Source organism: Equus przewalskii, chromosome 4, assembly GCF_037783145.1.
Source record: "Equus przewalskii isolate Varuska chromosome 4, EquPr2, whole genome shotgun sequence".
Classification (NCBI taxonomy): Eukaryota; Metazoa; Chordata; class Mammalia; order Perissodactyla; family Equidae; genus Equus; species Equus przewalskii.
The window spans coordinates 66,002,459-66,020,824 of NC_091834.1; the positions used below are offsets into that span (position 1 = coordinate 66,002,459).

At 38.6% G+C, this 18,366-nt stretch overlaps 2 protein-coding genes across 27 annotated transcripts in view; one reads left to right on the forward strand and one right to left on the reverse strand.

Annotated features, from left to right (window-relative positions):
- MATCAP2 (microtubule associated tyrosine carboxypeptidase 2) overlaps positions 1 to 10,577 on the reverse strand; it is a 69,306-nt gene extending 58,729 nt beyond the window's left edge. For 2 of the 8 annotated variants that reach the window (XM_070616256.1, XM_070616257.1), the window contains exons 1-2: positions 10,386 to 10,559; positions 4,558 to 4,627 (exon numbers count right to left, since the gene is read on the reverse strand). In XM_070616256.1, coding sequence (XP_070472357.1) covers positions 4,558 to 4,627; positions 10,386 to 10,502 — 187 coding nt within the window. In that variant the 5' untranslated portion in view covers positions 10,503 to 10,559. Of the gene's footprint in view, positions 1 to 4,557; positions 4,628 to 8,725; positions 10,233 to 10,385 lie in introns of those variants that run through there. The other 6 variants (XM_070616260.1, XM_070616263.1, XM_070616255.1 and 3 more) reach the window with 6 other exon arrangements.
- Positions 1 to 18,366, forward strand: part of ANLN (anillin, actin binding protein) — a 132,555-nt gene that overhangs the window by 62,459 nt on the left and 51,730 nt on the right. For 12 of the 19 annotated variants that reach the window (XM_008535991.2, XM_008536006.2, XM_008535999.2 and 9 more), the window contains exon 2: positions 16,676 to 16,829. In XM_008535991.2, the coding sequence (XP_008534213.1) occupies positions 16,676 to 16,829 (154 nt within the window). Of the gene's footprint in view, positions 1 to 10,173; positions 10,473 to 16,675; positions 16,830 to 18,366 lie in introns of those variants that run through there. The other 7 variants (XM_070616239.1, XM_070616241.1, XM_008536010.2 and 4 more) reach the window with 6 other exon arrangements.

Genomic DNA, 18,366 nt, shown 5'->3' on the forward strand with positions numbered 1-18,366 from the left:
GCCACATGGCAAAATATTCATAGTCAATGGAGTTTCAGGATAAAAAATGTCAGTTGAAACAAATGTGTAATAAGAGAGGATTTTTTTTTTTTAGAATAAAATATCAACATCCTCCTTTTTAAAGACTTAGAACATATTTGATCATTTACCTTGAATGGATGAATTGGGTAGTAAATGCCAAGAGAGAGGAAGAGAGAGATAGTGAAGACTGAAGACTGGTGAAGGTTGCTAATAAGTATTGCTAGTGGAGAGATAAATACTATATTTCACTTTCTACAGCAAAAGTTCATTTTGTTGAGAGTAGATCAAGTATATCCATTATGCTTGAAACTGAGAAAAAGTTTAATCTCTTTAAGGAGAAGTTATCTTAGTAACTAAAAAAGAATTCAAACATTAAAATAATTTATTTACTTTTAAATTTCATATGAGAGTTTAAAAGAATAGGAGAAGAAAAGGTTCTAGAAAATACTTCTGACTTTCCTTCCTGTTCTATTGGAAACAATTTATAACATTCTATGTTATAGAAAATATATGAATTGAGGAAAATTAATATGCAGCCCACTGTTATAAAAGAACATAGCAACTCCAGTTGCAACATCCCAGATTCTAACAAGCATTAACAGAAGCCTCAGGGCAAGCTGAAAGCAATGTTCCTTGACTCATAAAAGAAAAGAAAATCCAGGGAATAGTTGATTCCGTGGCTTTAAAAAAAAATTTCAGTGAAGTCTGAATGCTTTCAGAATGTCTGTATTGGGAGAATGGAATGTTTTCAGTACATCTTTTTCAAAAGAATGAAAAGCATTAAGTGCAAGTCAAACGAATGCTTTGTGAAACTGCCTCTGCCTTTTCACCTCAATGAAAATAGTCACAACAGCACAAAAATCCTGGGAAACACTGATTTTTTTTTTGATAGGATGTTTTATTGCATGTGACTCGGGGAGGAAGAATATTTTTTAATCAGATTTAAAAAAAATTGCCCATCTTAATTATATTTTGAAGAAACCAAGATGTGCATTAATTTACTCCTTCTAGAGATATTTATTAAGTTCCTACTGTATACAAGGCAAAGATGAAGATAAAGACATGATACCTACCCTCAGAGAACTTACTGACAGTACATACATACATATGCAAACATGATGTACATACATCGACCAGTCCTTGAACACATACATCAGCGACGTGGCAGTGAGTAAATCATACAGAGTCCCTGTTCTCTTGAAATGTATGTTATATTGGGAAAAACAAACAACAATCATGTTAACAAATGGTGTAATTTCAGATACAGATAGATGCTATGAAGTACAGTAAATCAGAGAAGTATGCTAGATGGTGACTTGGAGTAAGGGGGTCAGCAAAGACCTCTTTGAGGAAGTGACTTTAGAGCTCATACCTGAAGGATAAGAAAAAGTCAGCCGTGGGAAATTTGGGGGGACAAGAATACTAGATAGAGGGAATTGCAAAGGCAAAAGCCCTTAGATGGGAATGATCTTGACATGATCCTAGGGGTACATGAAGTTCACCATGGTTGCAGTCCAGTGAGCTGGGGAAAAGTAGTAAGAGAGAAGATCTCAAAGGTAGGCAAGGGCCAGGGGAAAAAATCTGGACTTTGCAATCAGAAGCCACTGGTGGATTTTAAACAGGGCAGTGACATATATGGCTTATTTTTGTAAAAGATTGCATTGACTGCTCTGAGGACAATGGATAAGAGGGTGAGAGTAGAAGCAGGGAATCCAGACAGGAGACTCTCACAGTGGGCCAAGTGAGGGTGATGATGGCTTAGAGTGGAATGGAAGCTGTAGAGAGGGAGAGAAGTAGAAGGCGGAGGATATGTTAGGAGGCAGAGTTGATCAGTAAGTGGGCTATTGGACAGAGGAGGAGGAGAGGAAGAAGGAATTGAACATGACCACTTCATTTTTAGCTTAAATAACTGGGTCCATAGTGGTGCCATCTATGGAAATGGAGAAGATTGGGGAAGAACAGTTTTAGTGGGGAAGTTCTATTTTGACTATGTTTAATATGCCAGTTAGATGGCCAAGTCAAGATTTCGAATAGGTGGTTGGATATTAGAGTTTGGAGCTCAGGGAGGAGATCATGCTACAAGAAATAAATTTGGGAGCCATCAGTATATGGATGGTATTTTGAGTCATTGGGACTGTGAGATCACCTAGGGAGCGTGTGTGTGTAGACAAGAGTGCTCAGGGTAGAACTTAGAGTTCTCAGTCATTTAGTTGTGGGGCAGAGGAAGACGAGCCAACACATATAGAGAGAGTAATATATCCATAACTATATAGCTATAACTACATTTATATGTGTAGTGTGTGTGTGTGTGTGTGTGTGTGTGTATGACTTTTTTTCTGAACTAAGAGTAGTTTACAGACATGATGCCTCTTTCCCCTAAATCCTTCAGAATATGTATGTAAACATGTAAATATATGTATATGTATGTATATGTACATATGTGTGTGTGTGTGTGTATGTGTGTGTGTATACACACAGAGAAAGAGAGAAAGCGAATGTAGTAAAATGTTAATACATTTGGAATCTGGTTGAAGGGCATCCTGGAATTCTCTGTTCTACTTTTTTCTATGTGTATGTGTTTAAAACTTTTGCAACTTTTCTTTGTCTAAAATCGTATCAAAATAAAGTGGTGCAAACTGAGTACTAAGGTGGAAAATGACTTCACTATGGACAGGATGGGAAATCTTGCAAGACATGATATTCAGCTGTATTCATATTTAGATATCCAAAGGTGTTGGTAGGGCATTCTGGTAGTAGGATCAGGGTGAGAAAGCCATGGAAGTAGCAAAGAGCAGGCTATGTTCAGGGAACAGCAAGTGAATTGAGTTCTGTTCTTTGACAGCTTTCCACTAAGCAAAGTGGGTGGTAAAGTCATTTGCAGAGTAAAGGGGTGGGTTGGGAAATTGATAGAGAAATTTGATAAGGATTCAACTGGATAAGAATGAAAAAATTCTGAGCAACATTAAAGGTCCAGTTAGGTGGGATAAATTTGAAATGGAATTGTCTCAATGCTCAGCAAGCCAGGAAAAACAGAAAAAGTAGAAGGTTAGAGATTGGCACGTTATCACTTCTCGGCCTTTTGGCTAAGATCAAGTGTAGAGATTGGCACGTTAAAGGCAGCAAGAAGAACAAGGGGCCAAGGAGAATGGCATTTAAATGGTTTCCCTTGGGGTCTGGCTGGTTATGGGAGCAAGTGAGGCATAATGGAGGCTGGGCAGTGTTTAGGGGGGACACCTGGGAAGGGCCAATGACAGGTTCTGGAAATCTTAGACTAGTCACAGTCTTCTTGTTTCCTCATCTACTATTTCAAGGGGTTGAATTAGGTGATCCCTGTCAGGTCTTAATTAACTAATTAATTTTCTTCACCTCTTTTTTCTTGGCCTCTTTTTCAGAATAGATTGAACTACTCAGCATGTGGCCTCATAGAAAAGTGCAAGGTGGGAGATCAGGGCTAATACGTGGGCCTGGGTACAAAGCATGAGCTATAACATTTTTAACTTGACCAAAAGTTAGGAAAGGAAAATGGACTGAAGGTTAGGGCTTAGGGCTTGCAGGTTCAGTAGAAGTGAGCAGCAGTGGAGAAGAGATAAGGATTCAAGATTACAATCAGGAGGCCAGTTTTGGGGTTTGAAATCTTAGAGGTGGAGCACTTCCAAGTGTTGGTTAGCGTCCAAATGTGGCCATACATGTGGCAGATGAGTCGAAGAGAGGAGGAGGTCAGCATAGTTGGAAGGTTTGAGGAATGCTGAGGTCAGGGTATAGGAGACTATGGTCACTGAGAATTCATGAGCGAATATTTCCTGAGGGCTTATTACATGCCAGGCATGAATAGTGCTGACAAAGACTGGGATGGTGTCAGACTGTGAGAAGCAAGGAAGAGGAGAGTGAAAGTGCGGGTCATGAACGCCCAAATTTGAAGGATTAATGAGAGAGTAGAAGAATTATGGTCTGGAAGTAGTATGTGAGGAGAAATTTTTGAAGTGTTTGGAAGATAAAGAAGTTCCTGACAGACATCAATGGAGCACAATGAACCTTCCTGTATCAAATTTAGGGAGAAGATTTTATTGATGTTCAATAAAGAGGCTTTGATGTTTAAGAAACACTGCTTCTGCTATTTTGTAATAATTTTAAGAGCTACTTTTCTTTAATATGAGACTGCTAAAAAATTAAAAAATAGGTTCTGTGAATATAGCTTTAAGAAATCTAGGTATGGAAAAGTAAATTTATCAATATGTAAATTATAGTGTGATAAGTACATAAAAGAATTCTTCTTTATGAAAGGATTTACTGTGGTTCTTTAAATATGAATTCCCTTAACACCCTTATTAACCATTTGAGAAGGTAAAAAGGAGATCAAAGCTGTATAAATTTTGAGAATAGCCTATTGAATAAAGGAAATATGCCTGGGGAACATTAATAGCAAAGCTTGTAACCAATGAAATAGCCTTTTCAGTAACATGTATATAATATCCTTTGATGGTTCTTATTCTTCATTATAATAAATGTGTAAAAGAAGTGGCCCTTCAGCCAGATAACCTGAAGCAGAGAACTTGACTTTAATCCTTCTTGTCACTTCCTTATGGTTAGATCTTGGCCTTTTCGCTCCCTGTAAAAGTAAGAATATTTACATCATTGTATTATTTTGTGAATGAAATAAGAATGTGTGTGGATGTATTTTGAAAAATTAACTGTAAATATATAACATCTGGAGCATCCTTATTGAAGTAATTATTTTCAAATTTTTGTATTTTTCAGCCCTCCAATAATTTTATCTGCAAAAAATATAATTACTATTTCCTTTGTTGAAAAGGAAAGATCTTAGAAGGAACAAATACTACTGATTTCCCAGGGCCACCTTTAATCTCTAGTTATCTCTATTTCAGAGCCTTGATTCTATTCTTAAATGAAGAAGCTGTGGTCTTCACCTAAATAAATTGGGAGGTTGTGTTTTTTATTTAAATAACTAGGGAAGACACTTTTGATGACTTTTAGAATGTTAACATCATTTAGGCCAAACTGTGTTGCTAATAATCATGTGAATATAGCATACATTTATTTTCTTTCCTAACTTAATAGTTAAATTTTTTTTTTTTAAGAAAGCAGTTCCAAGAGAAAAACATGGATGCTCTTTATTCAGTACTTTAGATATAGCTCAAGGACACATTTACATCATTACTGTGTCTTTGGTGATCAAAATAAATAAAATGTCAAGAGCATAAACAGACTAGGATTTGAAATCAGGCAGATCTAGTTCAAATTATTAGGTGGTGGTCTTGGGCCATTCACTTAGCCTCTTTGTATCTCAGTTTCCACATTTCTAAAACAGGAATAATAGTTATCTTACATTCATTCATTCAACAAATATCTACTGAACTTGGGTGCCCAGAAGGTGCTGGGTTCATCTATAAACAAGACAAGTCCCTGCCATTCCACAGCTTACACTCTAGTAGGAGAGGTAGGTAATAAACATAAATACTTAACTAAAATAATTCTGTATAGGTGGTGAATGCAAAGAAGAAAATAAATCAGAGTAATAGGATGGAAAGTGATTGCAGGGCAGAGAGGGGGGTGTGGCCACCTGATCAAAGAAGTGTTCTTTGAGGAGGTAGCACATTTGAGCTTAGACTCAACTAATGAGGAGTCAGACATGCATAGATCTAGAGGAAGAGTGTCCAGGTGGTGGAAAGTTTTTGAGGCAGGAAGGAATTTAGCATTTTTTGATGACTTTTTTTAATGAAAAAAGGCCTTGAAGCTGGAGCCTAGTGAAAAAAAAAGAGAGTACTGTGATAGTTAGAGAATATTAGGATATTAGGAGAAAACAAGCGTGGTCCAAATCATGTAAGGTCTTGTAGATGTGATAAAGAATCTGGATACTATTGTAATTGCAACAGAAGACATAAACTGGCTCTGAAGAGGGAATTGATGGAGCATAATTTACATTTTAAAAAGATCCCTTTCTATTAATAAATTACTAAAACTAATCAGATAGTTCAGTTGGTTTGTAATAACCAAGTTCTTAGATATTGTACCAGTAATAGATAGTTTTTAAAATATAATTTAAAAGATACCATTTATAAAAACAACAACAACAACAAGAAAGATACATAGGAATAAATTAAAGAGTTTAAAGATCTTTACAAGAACATTACCAACACATTATACACTATAATAGTACATTATAAACATTTTTGGAAGATATTAAAGTATGCCTAAATTAATGAAGATATACCATGTTCATAAATGGAAAGGCTTGATATCACAAAGATGTGAATTTTCTCCAAATTATGTGATAAATTTAGTATTATTCCAATTAAAAATCTCAAGAGGGGGGCCAGCTGGTGGTATAGTGGTTAAGTTTGCATGCCTGCTTCAGCAGGCTGGGATTCGCTGGTTTGGATCCTGGATATGAACCTACAAACCACTTATCAAGCCATGGTGTGGCAGGTGTCCCACATATAAAGTATGGGAAGGTGGGCATGGATGTTAGCTCAGGGCCACTCTTCCTCAGCAAAAAAAAAAAAAAGAAAAAAAGAAAAAAGAAAAAAGAGGAGGATTGGCAGCGGATGTTAGGTCAAGGCTAATCTTCCTCCAAAAAAAATTTAAAAATCTCAAGAGGACTTTTTTTTCCTTTGTGGAACTTGACAATCTGACCCTAAAATTTATATGGAAGAACAAGGGGGGCCAAGTCAATTTTTAATTTTCCCTACCAGATATCAACACTTATAATTAAGACAGTTCAATATTTGGAGAGGAATAGACAAATAGACCAGTGGAATGGGATAAAGAGCTCCCAAATAGACCTACATATACATGAAAAGTTGAGCTATTACAAAAGTGGCTTTACAGGTCAGTGGGGAAAGGAAGGACAATTGAATAACTGCTGCTAAGACATTTGGTTGTCCGTATGAAAAACAAAATCAGTCCAGATAATTTAAAGAGAAAACCATGAAAACCCACACTTTAAAATATTTCAAAGAAAATATGAGGAACATCTTTATAACCTCAGGGTAGGGCAGGATTTCTTGAGACAAAAAAGGCACAAACCCTAAAGGAAAATATACATATGTTTAATTACATTAACATTAAATATTTCTGTACATCCAAGACATCCTAAAGTGAAAAGACAAACCACAAACTAGGTAAAGATATTTGCAAGTCATAAAACCAACAAAGGGTTGTTTTCCTGGAAAATAGTGAACAATCAACAGAAAGCCAATACGAGAAAGACAAATAACCATGTAGAAAAATGGGCAAAGGATATGGAGTTGAAATTCACAGAAAAGGAAAACTGAAAGGCCAAAAACATATGAAATAATGTTCTTTTTTTTCAAGATTTTATTTTTTTCCTTTTTCTCCCAAAGTCCCCTGGTACATAGTTGTGTATTTTTTTTTAGTTGTGGCATATGGGATGCCATCTCAGCATGGCTTGATGAGCAGTGCCATGTCCGCGCCCAGGATTTGAGTTGGTGAAACCCTGAGCCGTTGAAGCGGAGTGCGCAAACTTAACCACTTGGCCACCGGGCCGGCCCCCTGAAATAATGCTCACTTTTATGAGTAACAGGAGAAATGCATACACACAAGAATGGCAAAATCTAAAAAGTATCCAGTATTAGGGAGCACTGAAGTAGCAGGCATGCTCATATACTGCTTATTGAAGTATAAATTGTTACAATCAATTTGAAGAGCAGTTGATCTTTAACATCTGGCAATAATATTGAAATATATTTGTTGAAATTATCCTCTAATTCCTAGGTATATTACTCTAGAGAAAGTTTTGCATGTATATAAGCAGACATAAAAATATTCATGACATCATGTGATCTTTGGAATGGAAAACTGGAAATGAGCTAAATGTTCATTAATAGGATAATAGACACATAAATTACAAGTATATTTATACAACAGAATACAGCAGTGAAAATGAATGAAATGCAGCTATATCTATTAGGATGAATCTCATAAAGAGAATTTTGAGCAAAATAAAAAACAATTGCAAAAAGATATGTATAGTGAAAATAAAATTTACGTGAAATACTACATATTATTATGGATATATATGTAGATGTAACAAAAGTACATACATTTCATGAGAATGATAAACATCAAAATCAGGATAGTTTTACCCCTGGAGAGTGGAAGGTGAATGGTATTAAGGAAGGACACACAGGAGACTTCGTATAAAGACCATATATTTTTTAAGCTAGGTGGTTGGTACATGGTTATCTGTTTTATTCACTACTTTTTCTGTAAACTGGAAAGATTTTATAACACAATGTTTAAAAGGAGAAAAGTAATTCTAACTTATAAACTGAAGAATGAACTACCCAGGGTAAGAATGGAAATAAGGAGACATGTTAGGAGACAAGTGCAGTACTCTAGGAGAGTAGACTTGAGTACCTAGCACAGTTTGTGGCACATAGTAGGTGTTTAACAAATTGTAGTTATTGTTGTGGTGGTTGCTATCAACATCATCATTATCAGCATAAAGAATAAAGACATATGTGAAGAAACATAAACTAAATGTTTTGAGTAGATATGTTGTGCTATGTGCTTTATTTATCTGTCAGCCTTGACTAGAATCTAGTTATAGAGATCTAAGGCTCACAGAGGCCAAAGCTGGAAGGCACAAGGATCCATAAATTTCTAACGACTCACTTTCCAGTGTTGTTTAAAACATACCTCCCCTCCTCCCCAACACACATACCTCTTTCCGGTGCAGTACTTGAAAAAAATTCAAGTGTCTTTTCTCTTTGGTTCACAAGTAGCATATTTTGAGTTAAATATTAATAATTCGATACACCAAGCACTTGGATAGTGCCTTAGTACTTATTACAGAATGCTTCTGGAGCTCTCTCAATTTTTCATCGGCTCCTCCCAACACCTCTGAGGAAGGCAGGGCAGTTGATTATTCCTGTTTTACAGGTGAGTAAACTAAAATCCAAGGAGACCAAATCAGAGGTTCACCTTGTGACCAGGAACTTCATGAAATCCTATGTTAAATAGGTTATGATTGAATGGGTATTTTTCTAGGTAGAGGGTCAGCTTTAATTGTATTTTCAAAGGAGTCCATGACTCTCCCCAAAAGTTTAAAAAATGGTTAAATGATTTGCCTAAACCTTCTAGTCATACAGTCCAGGTGGAGCCAAGACGCCATGTAATTTCTTCCTACCCGACACTCAGAATTCTTTTCATTACAGCCTATAGCATCAAAATTCAAACTAGAGCTATTATTGGTGAAATACTCTTTGCCATGTTTACTGACTGCTAAGATGGCAACGTTATTAAACATACTGAAACATCTTACTTGGGAGGAATAGTTTTGGTTTGTTCAGCCGTTAGGCAATCACTCTCTAATCTACACAGTGTGACTTTTCGGAAGAACAAGTCCTTACAACAAGCTCCAGCACAGACTTGCTAAATAAGAAATGAATCTGATACAGTAACTATGCAACGTATTCTACAATTCTGAGTAATCTATCGAGAATACTCATGTGACACAGCTTGAGCTAGCGGTGGAAGACCGACCATGAGCTAAGAATGAGATTTTCATTTCTCCTGGACCAGTTAATGTCTCAGGGTCTCCCTTCTGTCAGCTGTAAAAGGAAGGATTAAAGTGGATGGCTTCTCAGAACCCTTCCACTCTAACACTGTATACAGTTGAATGGGATTTAAAATAAGAAGCACGACAGGAGTTTTGTGAATAAACTCTTCAGAAACAGTCTATTAACGTTAGCCTTATTTTCCCAACGAGAAAGGCCTCCAGCGCCCTAGGTGGGCCACTGGTATAGCCCCAAGTGTTGGCGGCCCACCAGACGTGCCCCTTATGATGACCAAGCCTGTAGTCCCCCTTAGGGTGAAGCAGGGGCGGGCGAAGAGAAAGCAGTCAAGGCCAAAGGGCCAGAGGGATTTCAAACTCAGGGGCTCTTAATCCTACATTTAGGAATGGAGGGCGGGAACGCCCCAACACAGCGGGTGTGAAGCGATCGGCTTAAACAGGGTGGGGTGAGCCAGCGTTGGGGGTGGGGCTTCGGGCCCAGAGGCGGTTGAAGTCCGGGGAGCGCCGAACTCCCGCCTCATCCCGGCCGCCTGGGCTAGGATGTGACGAAGAAGAGGCAAGTCCACCCATGGGAACCTCCGGGCCCCAGCGAGGCCACGTGACCGAGAGCCGGGGCTGGGAGAGGCCCGCCCCCGCCCCGCCCCGCCCCAAGCGCATGCGCGCGGCTCCGGGCGCTGAAATTCAAATTTGAACGGCCGCTGGAGGCCGAGTCCGACACTGGAGGCTGAGGGGAAGAGAGAAGGTTGGGATAGTTCTCTCGTCCCGGACTCCTTGTTTTCTCCAAGTGACACACTCAGCCAAGACTCACTTCTTTTCTTTTTCTGAATTTGAACCACCGTTTCCGTCGTCTCGCAATCGACACGCGAACCCCGGGGCGATGGACCCGTTTACGGAGGTGAGAAAGCTTGCGGGCGCAGCCAGCCATGACCCTCTCGGCCCTCACCCTCCCTTCCCACCTGTCAACCTCGGGGCCCACCGGGCGGAGGGCGCGTGCGTGCGCGTGCGCAGAGTGTGCGTGCCGGGGTCGGCCCGGGAAGCGGGGAAGGGGCCGCGGATGCCGCCTGTGCTGCGGGTGCGGGGCTGCTGTGGTTTCCTGTTCTTGCTCCGCGGATGAAGCTCTCGGAGGAAAGTTTTGAGTCTGCCTTAAAAAACAGTAGTGAAAAACCTGTCAGCCCCTGTTGTTATAATGCCCCTCTGGAGTGGAGCCCTGTCCCCCCGAGAGGGAAGTTGGGGCCTGACAGAACAGGCCCCGCTGGGAGTCAAAGCGGAGATAACTTGCAGGGTGGGGTCGGGTGCTCCATGACTCAGTGATGGGTGTACAACCGCCGCCTGGAAGTGGAAGGGAGTGTGATTTGCCGGGTTCATGCGGCTCCCAGAGGAGCTATGCATTTAAGGGTGCTGTTCACGAAATCGCAACAAAACGTTAAAATAAGCCCGTGCCTGAAACCTTTGCATCCGTTCCTGTCAAGTCAATAGGTCCTTCAAATTCCATTGCTCAGCTCACTCGTGAAGAATGACCCGGGATTGGCACTTTAATCGAAAGGAAACACTGCTAGTCGAATATGTACAAACCAGAATTGTTAGCCTACAATTTAAAAAACCAGAGTAAAGACAAACCTTTTTTGTTTGTTTATGGAGCATAACATTACAGCAATATTTAACTCATCTTTTGTTCTTTGGAAATTGAATATGGATTAATTACATTGTTGTGTCCATTATTTCTCTAGCTTTGACTTCTCGTTGAGAATGTATGTTGACATATTCAGGAGTTTCGTGTTGCCAGTTGTCCACTCCCTTTCTTCCAAGATAGTTCCTCTTTCTTTAGGTGGTTGTGCAAATTTTAAACTGCTATTTTTTGAGTTGTTGCAAAGTGGGCCTAAAAATGTCTCTACGCTAGATTAAAAATTTAAATGATATGTAGAGTAGTAATATTTCTTTTTGGGGGATGTCATTACAATTCCATAAGTTAAGTCTAAGATGTTAAGAGTTTCAACAATTGGAGTTGTATTCAAACACAACAGGATTTATTTTTGTTTCAAACTCTCAGTCATTGTGGAGGAAAATACATCAGTTTGTTTACCTTACTTTTAAAGATTTGAACAGAAAAATCCAGGACATTTTTATATTAGCTTAAAGAATAGAGCTAGTCATGCACCATATATTGTGCACTTACATTGATGTTAAAAGGGAATATTATTTTATGTTAGTAACTTAGAATAAGATTCCTTAAAACATTAGCCCTATGTGTTCTAAATATCGTTTTGATTCTCCTAAGTAACTGACAGGAACAAAGCATTTTGAAAGTTGGCTGAAAATTGTACTTCATTCATAGCTTTGTTAAAAATGTCATTCTGAAGCTAGTACAAATCTCAGTTGAAAGAAGCTTTGATTTGAAAGAAACCTTTCATTTTAGAGTTTGCTCAGAAATATATAAGCTGTAATATGTCTGGTTTATATTATGAAAAGTTAGATCAGTTGCAGTTAGAATAAACAGCTTTGACATCTTTTCCTTAATTGGTAATGAGTGAACTATTTGAATTGGTTCCAACCATTAGGTGCTTAATTATGGCATTCATAACATTTTTGCACAGTGAAATGAAAACTGGTAGAGTTCCTTGTTTGAAAAGGACTGAAAGTCAGTTAAAATGACTTTGTCAAACTGAGTTCCTTCTCAGAACCATAGAACAAAGAAAATAATTTGAGAGACTTTTCTTAATTTTCCCAAAGATGATTCATAACTGTACCATCCTACAAGCATAGGAGAGAGGTTAAGTCATTACATTAATGTCAGGGCATTAGGGCTTAATTCTCTTGGTAACTCTGGTTCAGAAAGGCTACGACCATCCTAAACTCCCTTTTCCTCAAACAAGGCTGTGGTGCATTGGTTCCCCTCCCTGTGGCACTGTGCTGTCAGGCATACTCTTCCTCTCCCTGCCTCTTCTGCCTGGCAAACTCTGATTTAACCTCCAGCTCACAGTTTGATCTCCCTTCTCCAGAGGGGAGATCATCTTTTGCAGTGCTCATCTCATTTACCTTTACCTGTTGAACTTATTTTCTGGCAGAATATGAGCTTCATCAAGGTTAGGACTGTTCCTTACTATTCAGAGAGATGTTTCCCTAACATCAAGCACATCTAATAACATTCTGCTGAATTAATGTAGAAGAGAGCCATTCACTGCAAATTATGTTACAAACAATGGTAACTGTTAGAACATTTTTGCAGTGTTCTTTTCTTTCTTTTTTTTAAAGTATGCTTTTTGGTGAGGAAGACTGGCCCTGAGCTGCTAACATCTGTTGCCAATCTTACTCTTTTTTTTTTTTTTCCTCCTCAAAGCCCCAGTACATAGTTGTGTATCCTAGTTGTTGGTCATTCTAGTTCTTCTGTGTGGGATGCCACCACAGCATGGCTTGATGAGCCATGTGTAGGTCCCCACCCAGAATCCAAACTGGCAAACCCCAGGCTGCCGAAGTGGAGTGCGTGAACTTAACCACTCAGCCACGGGTCCAGCCCCTGTTCTTTTCTTTATTATAGAAAATTTCAAATTATGTAAGTATAAAAACCTTTCACGCATCTATCATCCAGCAATACATGGCCATATTGTTTCACTACATCCCCCTCTAATCCCTCTGAATTATTTAGAAGCAAATTCTGGACATCATATAATTTCATACATATAAACTTCAGTATTTATCGCTAAACAGTAAGGACTTTTTAAAAAAACATAATCATATTGCCATTATCACATCTAAAAAATTAGCAACAGTTCCTTAAAATGATCAAATATTCTGTTAATGTTCAGATTTCCCTGAGTGTCTCATATTTCTGCTGTTTGTTTGAATCAGGATCTAGTCAGGGTCCACAAGGCAATGTCTTTAACGTTCTTCATGGACCAACCAGAAATAAAGAATCCATCTTGATTCATGGATGAACAAGCAGTTAAGGCAGATGTTTATTATTATGATCTAATATGAGCTAATAGCATTAAAAAAGTTATGTTGATGGGATGAAGTTAGTTCTGCTGACAATAAGTTCTTAAAAAGAGAAATTGGATTGAGTCAAAAGACAGTTTATAGCAAAGTGGTTAAGAGCCCAGACCCTGGAGCCTGGATTTGAATCTCGCCTTGCCACTTCTTAGCTGGTGACCTGTGGCTTGTTATTTAACCTGTGCCTGAGTTTCTTCATCTGTAAAACAGTAGTAAAAACAGAACCTACCAAATAAAGTTTTGAAAATGAGTTAGTGTATGCAGACGTAAAAGTACTTTATAGTAAGTGCTATGTAAGTGTTATTGTACTTGTTAGGTGAATTTAAAACCATAAACTTATTCTTCATGAGATTGATGTTAGCCTCTTAGTTTGAAAATCTGCTCATGGGCAATGGTCACCCCAGTCCAAGACTAGAATAGGGAAACCCAGAGCTGGTTGTGCCAAGTCAGAACTTTCTATGCAGGAACCATAAAAGAGAAAAAGCCACAATTAAAATACTTTGTAAAGCCTCTTTTCTTGTGATATAAGTAAACAAACGAACATGCTTTATTGTTTTGAATGGAGTTTCTCTTATTTTTTAGAGTTAAATGAAAATCTCTGCATTGACCTGAGAAACAATGCTTCTAGAGCATGTTGAAAATAATACGTTAATTTATATTGAGTCTACTCTATTTAAGAAGGCAGAGAAATCAGTAATACTTCCTAGAAAAATTTCTGCCAGAAATGATTTGAGGTATGTGTGGCAGAAATTGCTTAGGGACCATAAGCTTCAGTTATCTTAGATTCAGCCGTGTGGAACATCTTATTTCCCAATTATGCAGTAGTTTTTTTATGCCTCTACTATTGGAAAAAGTACGTGTGATACTTAAAGAAATGTACCTCATAAATAAAAGAACTCTGAAATTTCTGATGCACCATTATAAGAAAGGGTGACTTACATTTATTGAGCTGTTGAGTTTATGTACTTTAGATACAGCATTTCTTTTAAATTAATGATCTTTGGTGCTTATTAGTTTTATTTTATAGATTTGGAAACTTTTTTTGCTTAATCTTGAAATTTTTGGATCTAATGTAGACAATAGAAGACTTGTGTATGTTTGAATGGCAAAACTGCATTCTTTAGTTGTGACCCATTGCCCATAGTAACCAAAGATAGACTGACTCACAAGTATTCTAACTACCAGAATGGAATGTGGGCATGTCCGTGAAGGATGTAATTAGGCTAGTTTTGTATCTGGGGAGCCATGTATTTTATCGTGGGGGAAATTATCAGACATATCTGAATGTGTGTGTAACAATATCACTTTTGAGTTTGTTGAAGACTTGTATTTAAAGGGTGAGGGTCTGGTCTTATGTTTTGGAAGGCATTTGGTTCATAAATTACCCTTTCAGTGACATAGCATTTAGATTCGGTGTCATTTCTTTCAGTGAGCTTTAAATTAGAAAGTTGTGCCTTCTTCCAATGAATGTTTTACAGGGTCTTGTGTTTGTTTTACCACACTGATTCAAATAGGAACATCAGTTGATTCAGGATAAGAAAAGGGTATTCATGCTTTTATGGAATGGCTAAGATTTCAACTTAAAACTTTTATGTTGATATTTAATTAAAACATAAGACTGTTAATAGGGTTTTTTTTTTTCTCTTAGGAAGTGTCTTATGATACAAGGGGCTAATATGTTGATTACCTCTTGCTGTTTAACACCACCCCAAACCTTAGTGGTTGTATTAGTTTTGTTGCTGTAATAAATTACCACAAATTTAGTGGCTTAAAATCATACATATTATTATCTTGTGTAGGTCAGAAATCTGATGGTGTATTGGCAGGATTGTGTTCCTTCTGGAGGCTCAGGGAAGAATCTGTTTCCTCACCGTTTCCAACGTCTAGAGCCCACCTGCATTTTTTGGCTTGTGGCCCCTTCATCTATCTTCAAAGCCATCAATCACATCACTCTGACCTCTGCTTCCATTGTCACATCTTTGACTCTGACTTTCCTGCCTCTCTCTCTTTTTTTTAAATGCATTGTTTTTAATTAATTAATTAATTTTTTTGAGGAAGATTAGCCTTGAGGTAACTACTGCCAATCCTCCACTTTTGGCTGAGGAAGCCTGGCCCTGAGCTGTTAATCCGTGTTAATCTGTGCCCATCTTCCTCTACTTTATACGTGGGACACCTACCACAGCATGGTGTGCCAAGTGGTGCCATGTCCGCACCTGGGATCCGAACTGGCGAACCCTGGGCCACTGAGAAGCGGAACGTGCAAACTTAACCTCTGCGCCACCGGGCTGGCCCCTCTCTTTTTTCTTATAAGCCCATTGTGATTACATTGGTCCAGATAATCCAGGATAATCCCTCCATCTCAAGACTCTTAATTTAATCACACCAGCAGAATCCTTTTTGTCATGTAGGGTAACATATTCACAGGTTCAGGGGATTAGGACATGAGCATCTTTGGGGGACCATTATTCTACCCACCATAGTGAGACAATGACCATGTTATTTCTCATGATTCAGTTGGTTGGCAATTTGTGTTGGGCTCATCTGGGCTGCGCTTCTGTTGATCTCCCCCGGGGTCATGCAGGAGTCTGCAGTGATCTGGCAAATTACCTGGGACTGGGTGGTCTAAACATGTCTGGTGGTGGATGCTGGCTGTCAGCTGGGCCATGTGTCTCTAGCAGGCTTAACCTGGGCTTCTTTACATGGTGGCAGTGTTCTGAGAGGGGAGAGTAGAAACTGCAAGACTTCTTGAGGCCTGGGGTTGGAGCTCACACAGTATCATTTCTTCCACATTTTATTGGTCAAAGTAAGTCATAAAGACAGCCCAATTCAAGGGTGTGGAAATAGATTCTTCCTTTTGATGGAAGCAGAAATATTTGTGGCCATTTAAAATCTTATGCAGCTAACTTTACACATTTTATTCCTCCTTTGATGTTCTTATTACATCTGTAATTTGACGTTGGGGTGCTCATTTGGTGACTCTTGGCTTAATTACTTGAGATTTTACTTTTGAAATGTATTTGACTCTTATCCCACATGGCAATTGGTGATTTTAGAAAATATCTGAAGTTTTATGAACCTTTAACTAAACTTGTGTTTTAAATATTGTATTTGTAGAAACTGCTTGAACGAACCCGTGCCAGGCGAGAGAATCTTCAGAGAAAAATGGCTGAGAGGCCCACAGCTGCACCAAGGTCCATGACTCATGCTAAGCGAGCCAGAGAGCCGCTTTCGGAAGCAAGTAACCGGCAACCCCCATCTGGTGGTGAAGGTAAAAGACTGTGAGGAAAAGCAAAATTTGCATTTTTTTTTTTTAAGTATGCTTTTTGGTGAGGAAGATTGGCCCTGAGCTAACATCTGTTGCCAATCTTCTTCTTTTTTTTTTTCCCCGCCTTAAAGCCCCAGTACATAGTTGTATATCCTAGTTGTAAGTCACTCTAGTTCACTGTATGGGATGCCACCACAGCCTCAGCATGGCTTGACGAGCAGCGTGTAGGTCCATGTCCAGGATCCCAACCAGCAAACCCTGGGCCACTGAAGCGGAGTGCATGAACTTAACTACTCAGCCATGGGGCTGGCCCCCAAATTTGCATTTTTTAAAGGTGATAAGCCCCAGATATTTCATTGTGTGTGTAGAAGAGCCAAAGTCTTTGAGAGACAAATATAATAGCCTCTAGAGAAAAGATCTGCCTTCTAGTCTATTTCAGGATAATTATATTAGGCCTAGAACCTGTTTAGGCCGTAGCAGACTTTGTTTTAACAAATATTTTAAATTAATTGCTTGAACTTTATTTTCCTCAATCCAAAGTTTTCCTTAAAAACCCCTAAGGGAAGAAAAATAAAGGAGCAGATGAACACTTATACTGGCTGTGGTGTAGAGTTTATCTACCCCAACAGTGGCCAGAATAGCTGATCACTAAGTTCAGGTGGTGTCTCTGGCACGAACAGGGCAACGAAAGGCAGACCCGCTTGCAAATGCTTGAAATTTAATGAGCCATTTCATCCTCTGTCTGCTGAACGAACTCTCTAGGGCTATGCTCAAAGTATAGGCTGTTAATCTCTAGAACTGGTGAAATTGAACTAAAACCAACATACACACACAGACAAACCCAAACTCACTTGGAAACTTATCTTATGTTTTCCTAAATCCTGGCATCCACAGCCAGCTGCCTTACTCTTTTCCGAGAGTATGGAATCGTCTGGAGATAATGCTTTTTTCTTACTATAACTTTAAAATACATATATAAAAAGAGTATTACGGAAGGCAAAACCAATATTCCAAAAAGCAGAGATGAGGGCATGGGGCTGGCTGCCAGTTATTTTGGAAGCTATCCATAGAACGAGAATTTATTTTTGTATATTTGTACATTTTGAAGAGAGGGAGGGAAATACATTACATATATCTGATATTTAGCCAGGAAAATAGAGGCCTGGCCCCAGTCCTGGATCTTCTGTTTGCACTGTGACACAGGTTCATACAGTGAAATAGTGAGTAGTGTGTGCTTGAAGACCAGTGGTTTGAACTATGTTTTGCTGCTCAAATAATGGTGTTTACTGTTTTATATGAGAACTATAAATTTAAAGAATTCTGTATTTCCAGGTGGTGTTGCATGTTAAAATAGAAATACTTTCAAAAAAAAGATTAGATAACTTCATGGAAAATAGATGCATAAACAAATTATGGAAGGTTAGAAAATTTCACGATATATATTTAATTAGATTGATGTTGATGAGGGCAATCCTGACTTCCCACTAATATCACCTTGGTCACTGTCAGAACAAGAACACTTGGTTCAATAGCCAATGAA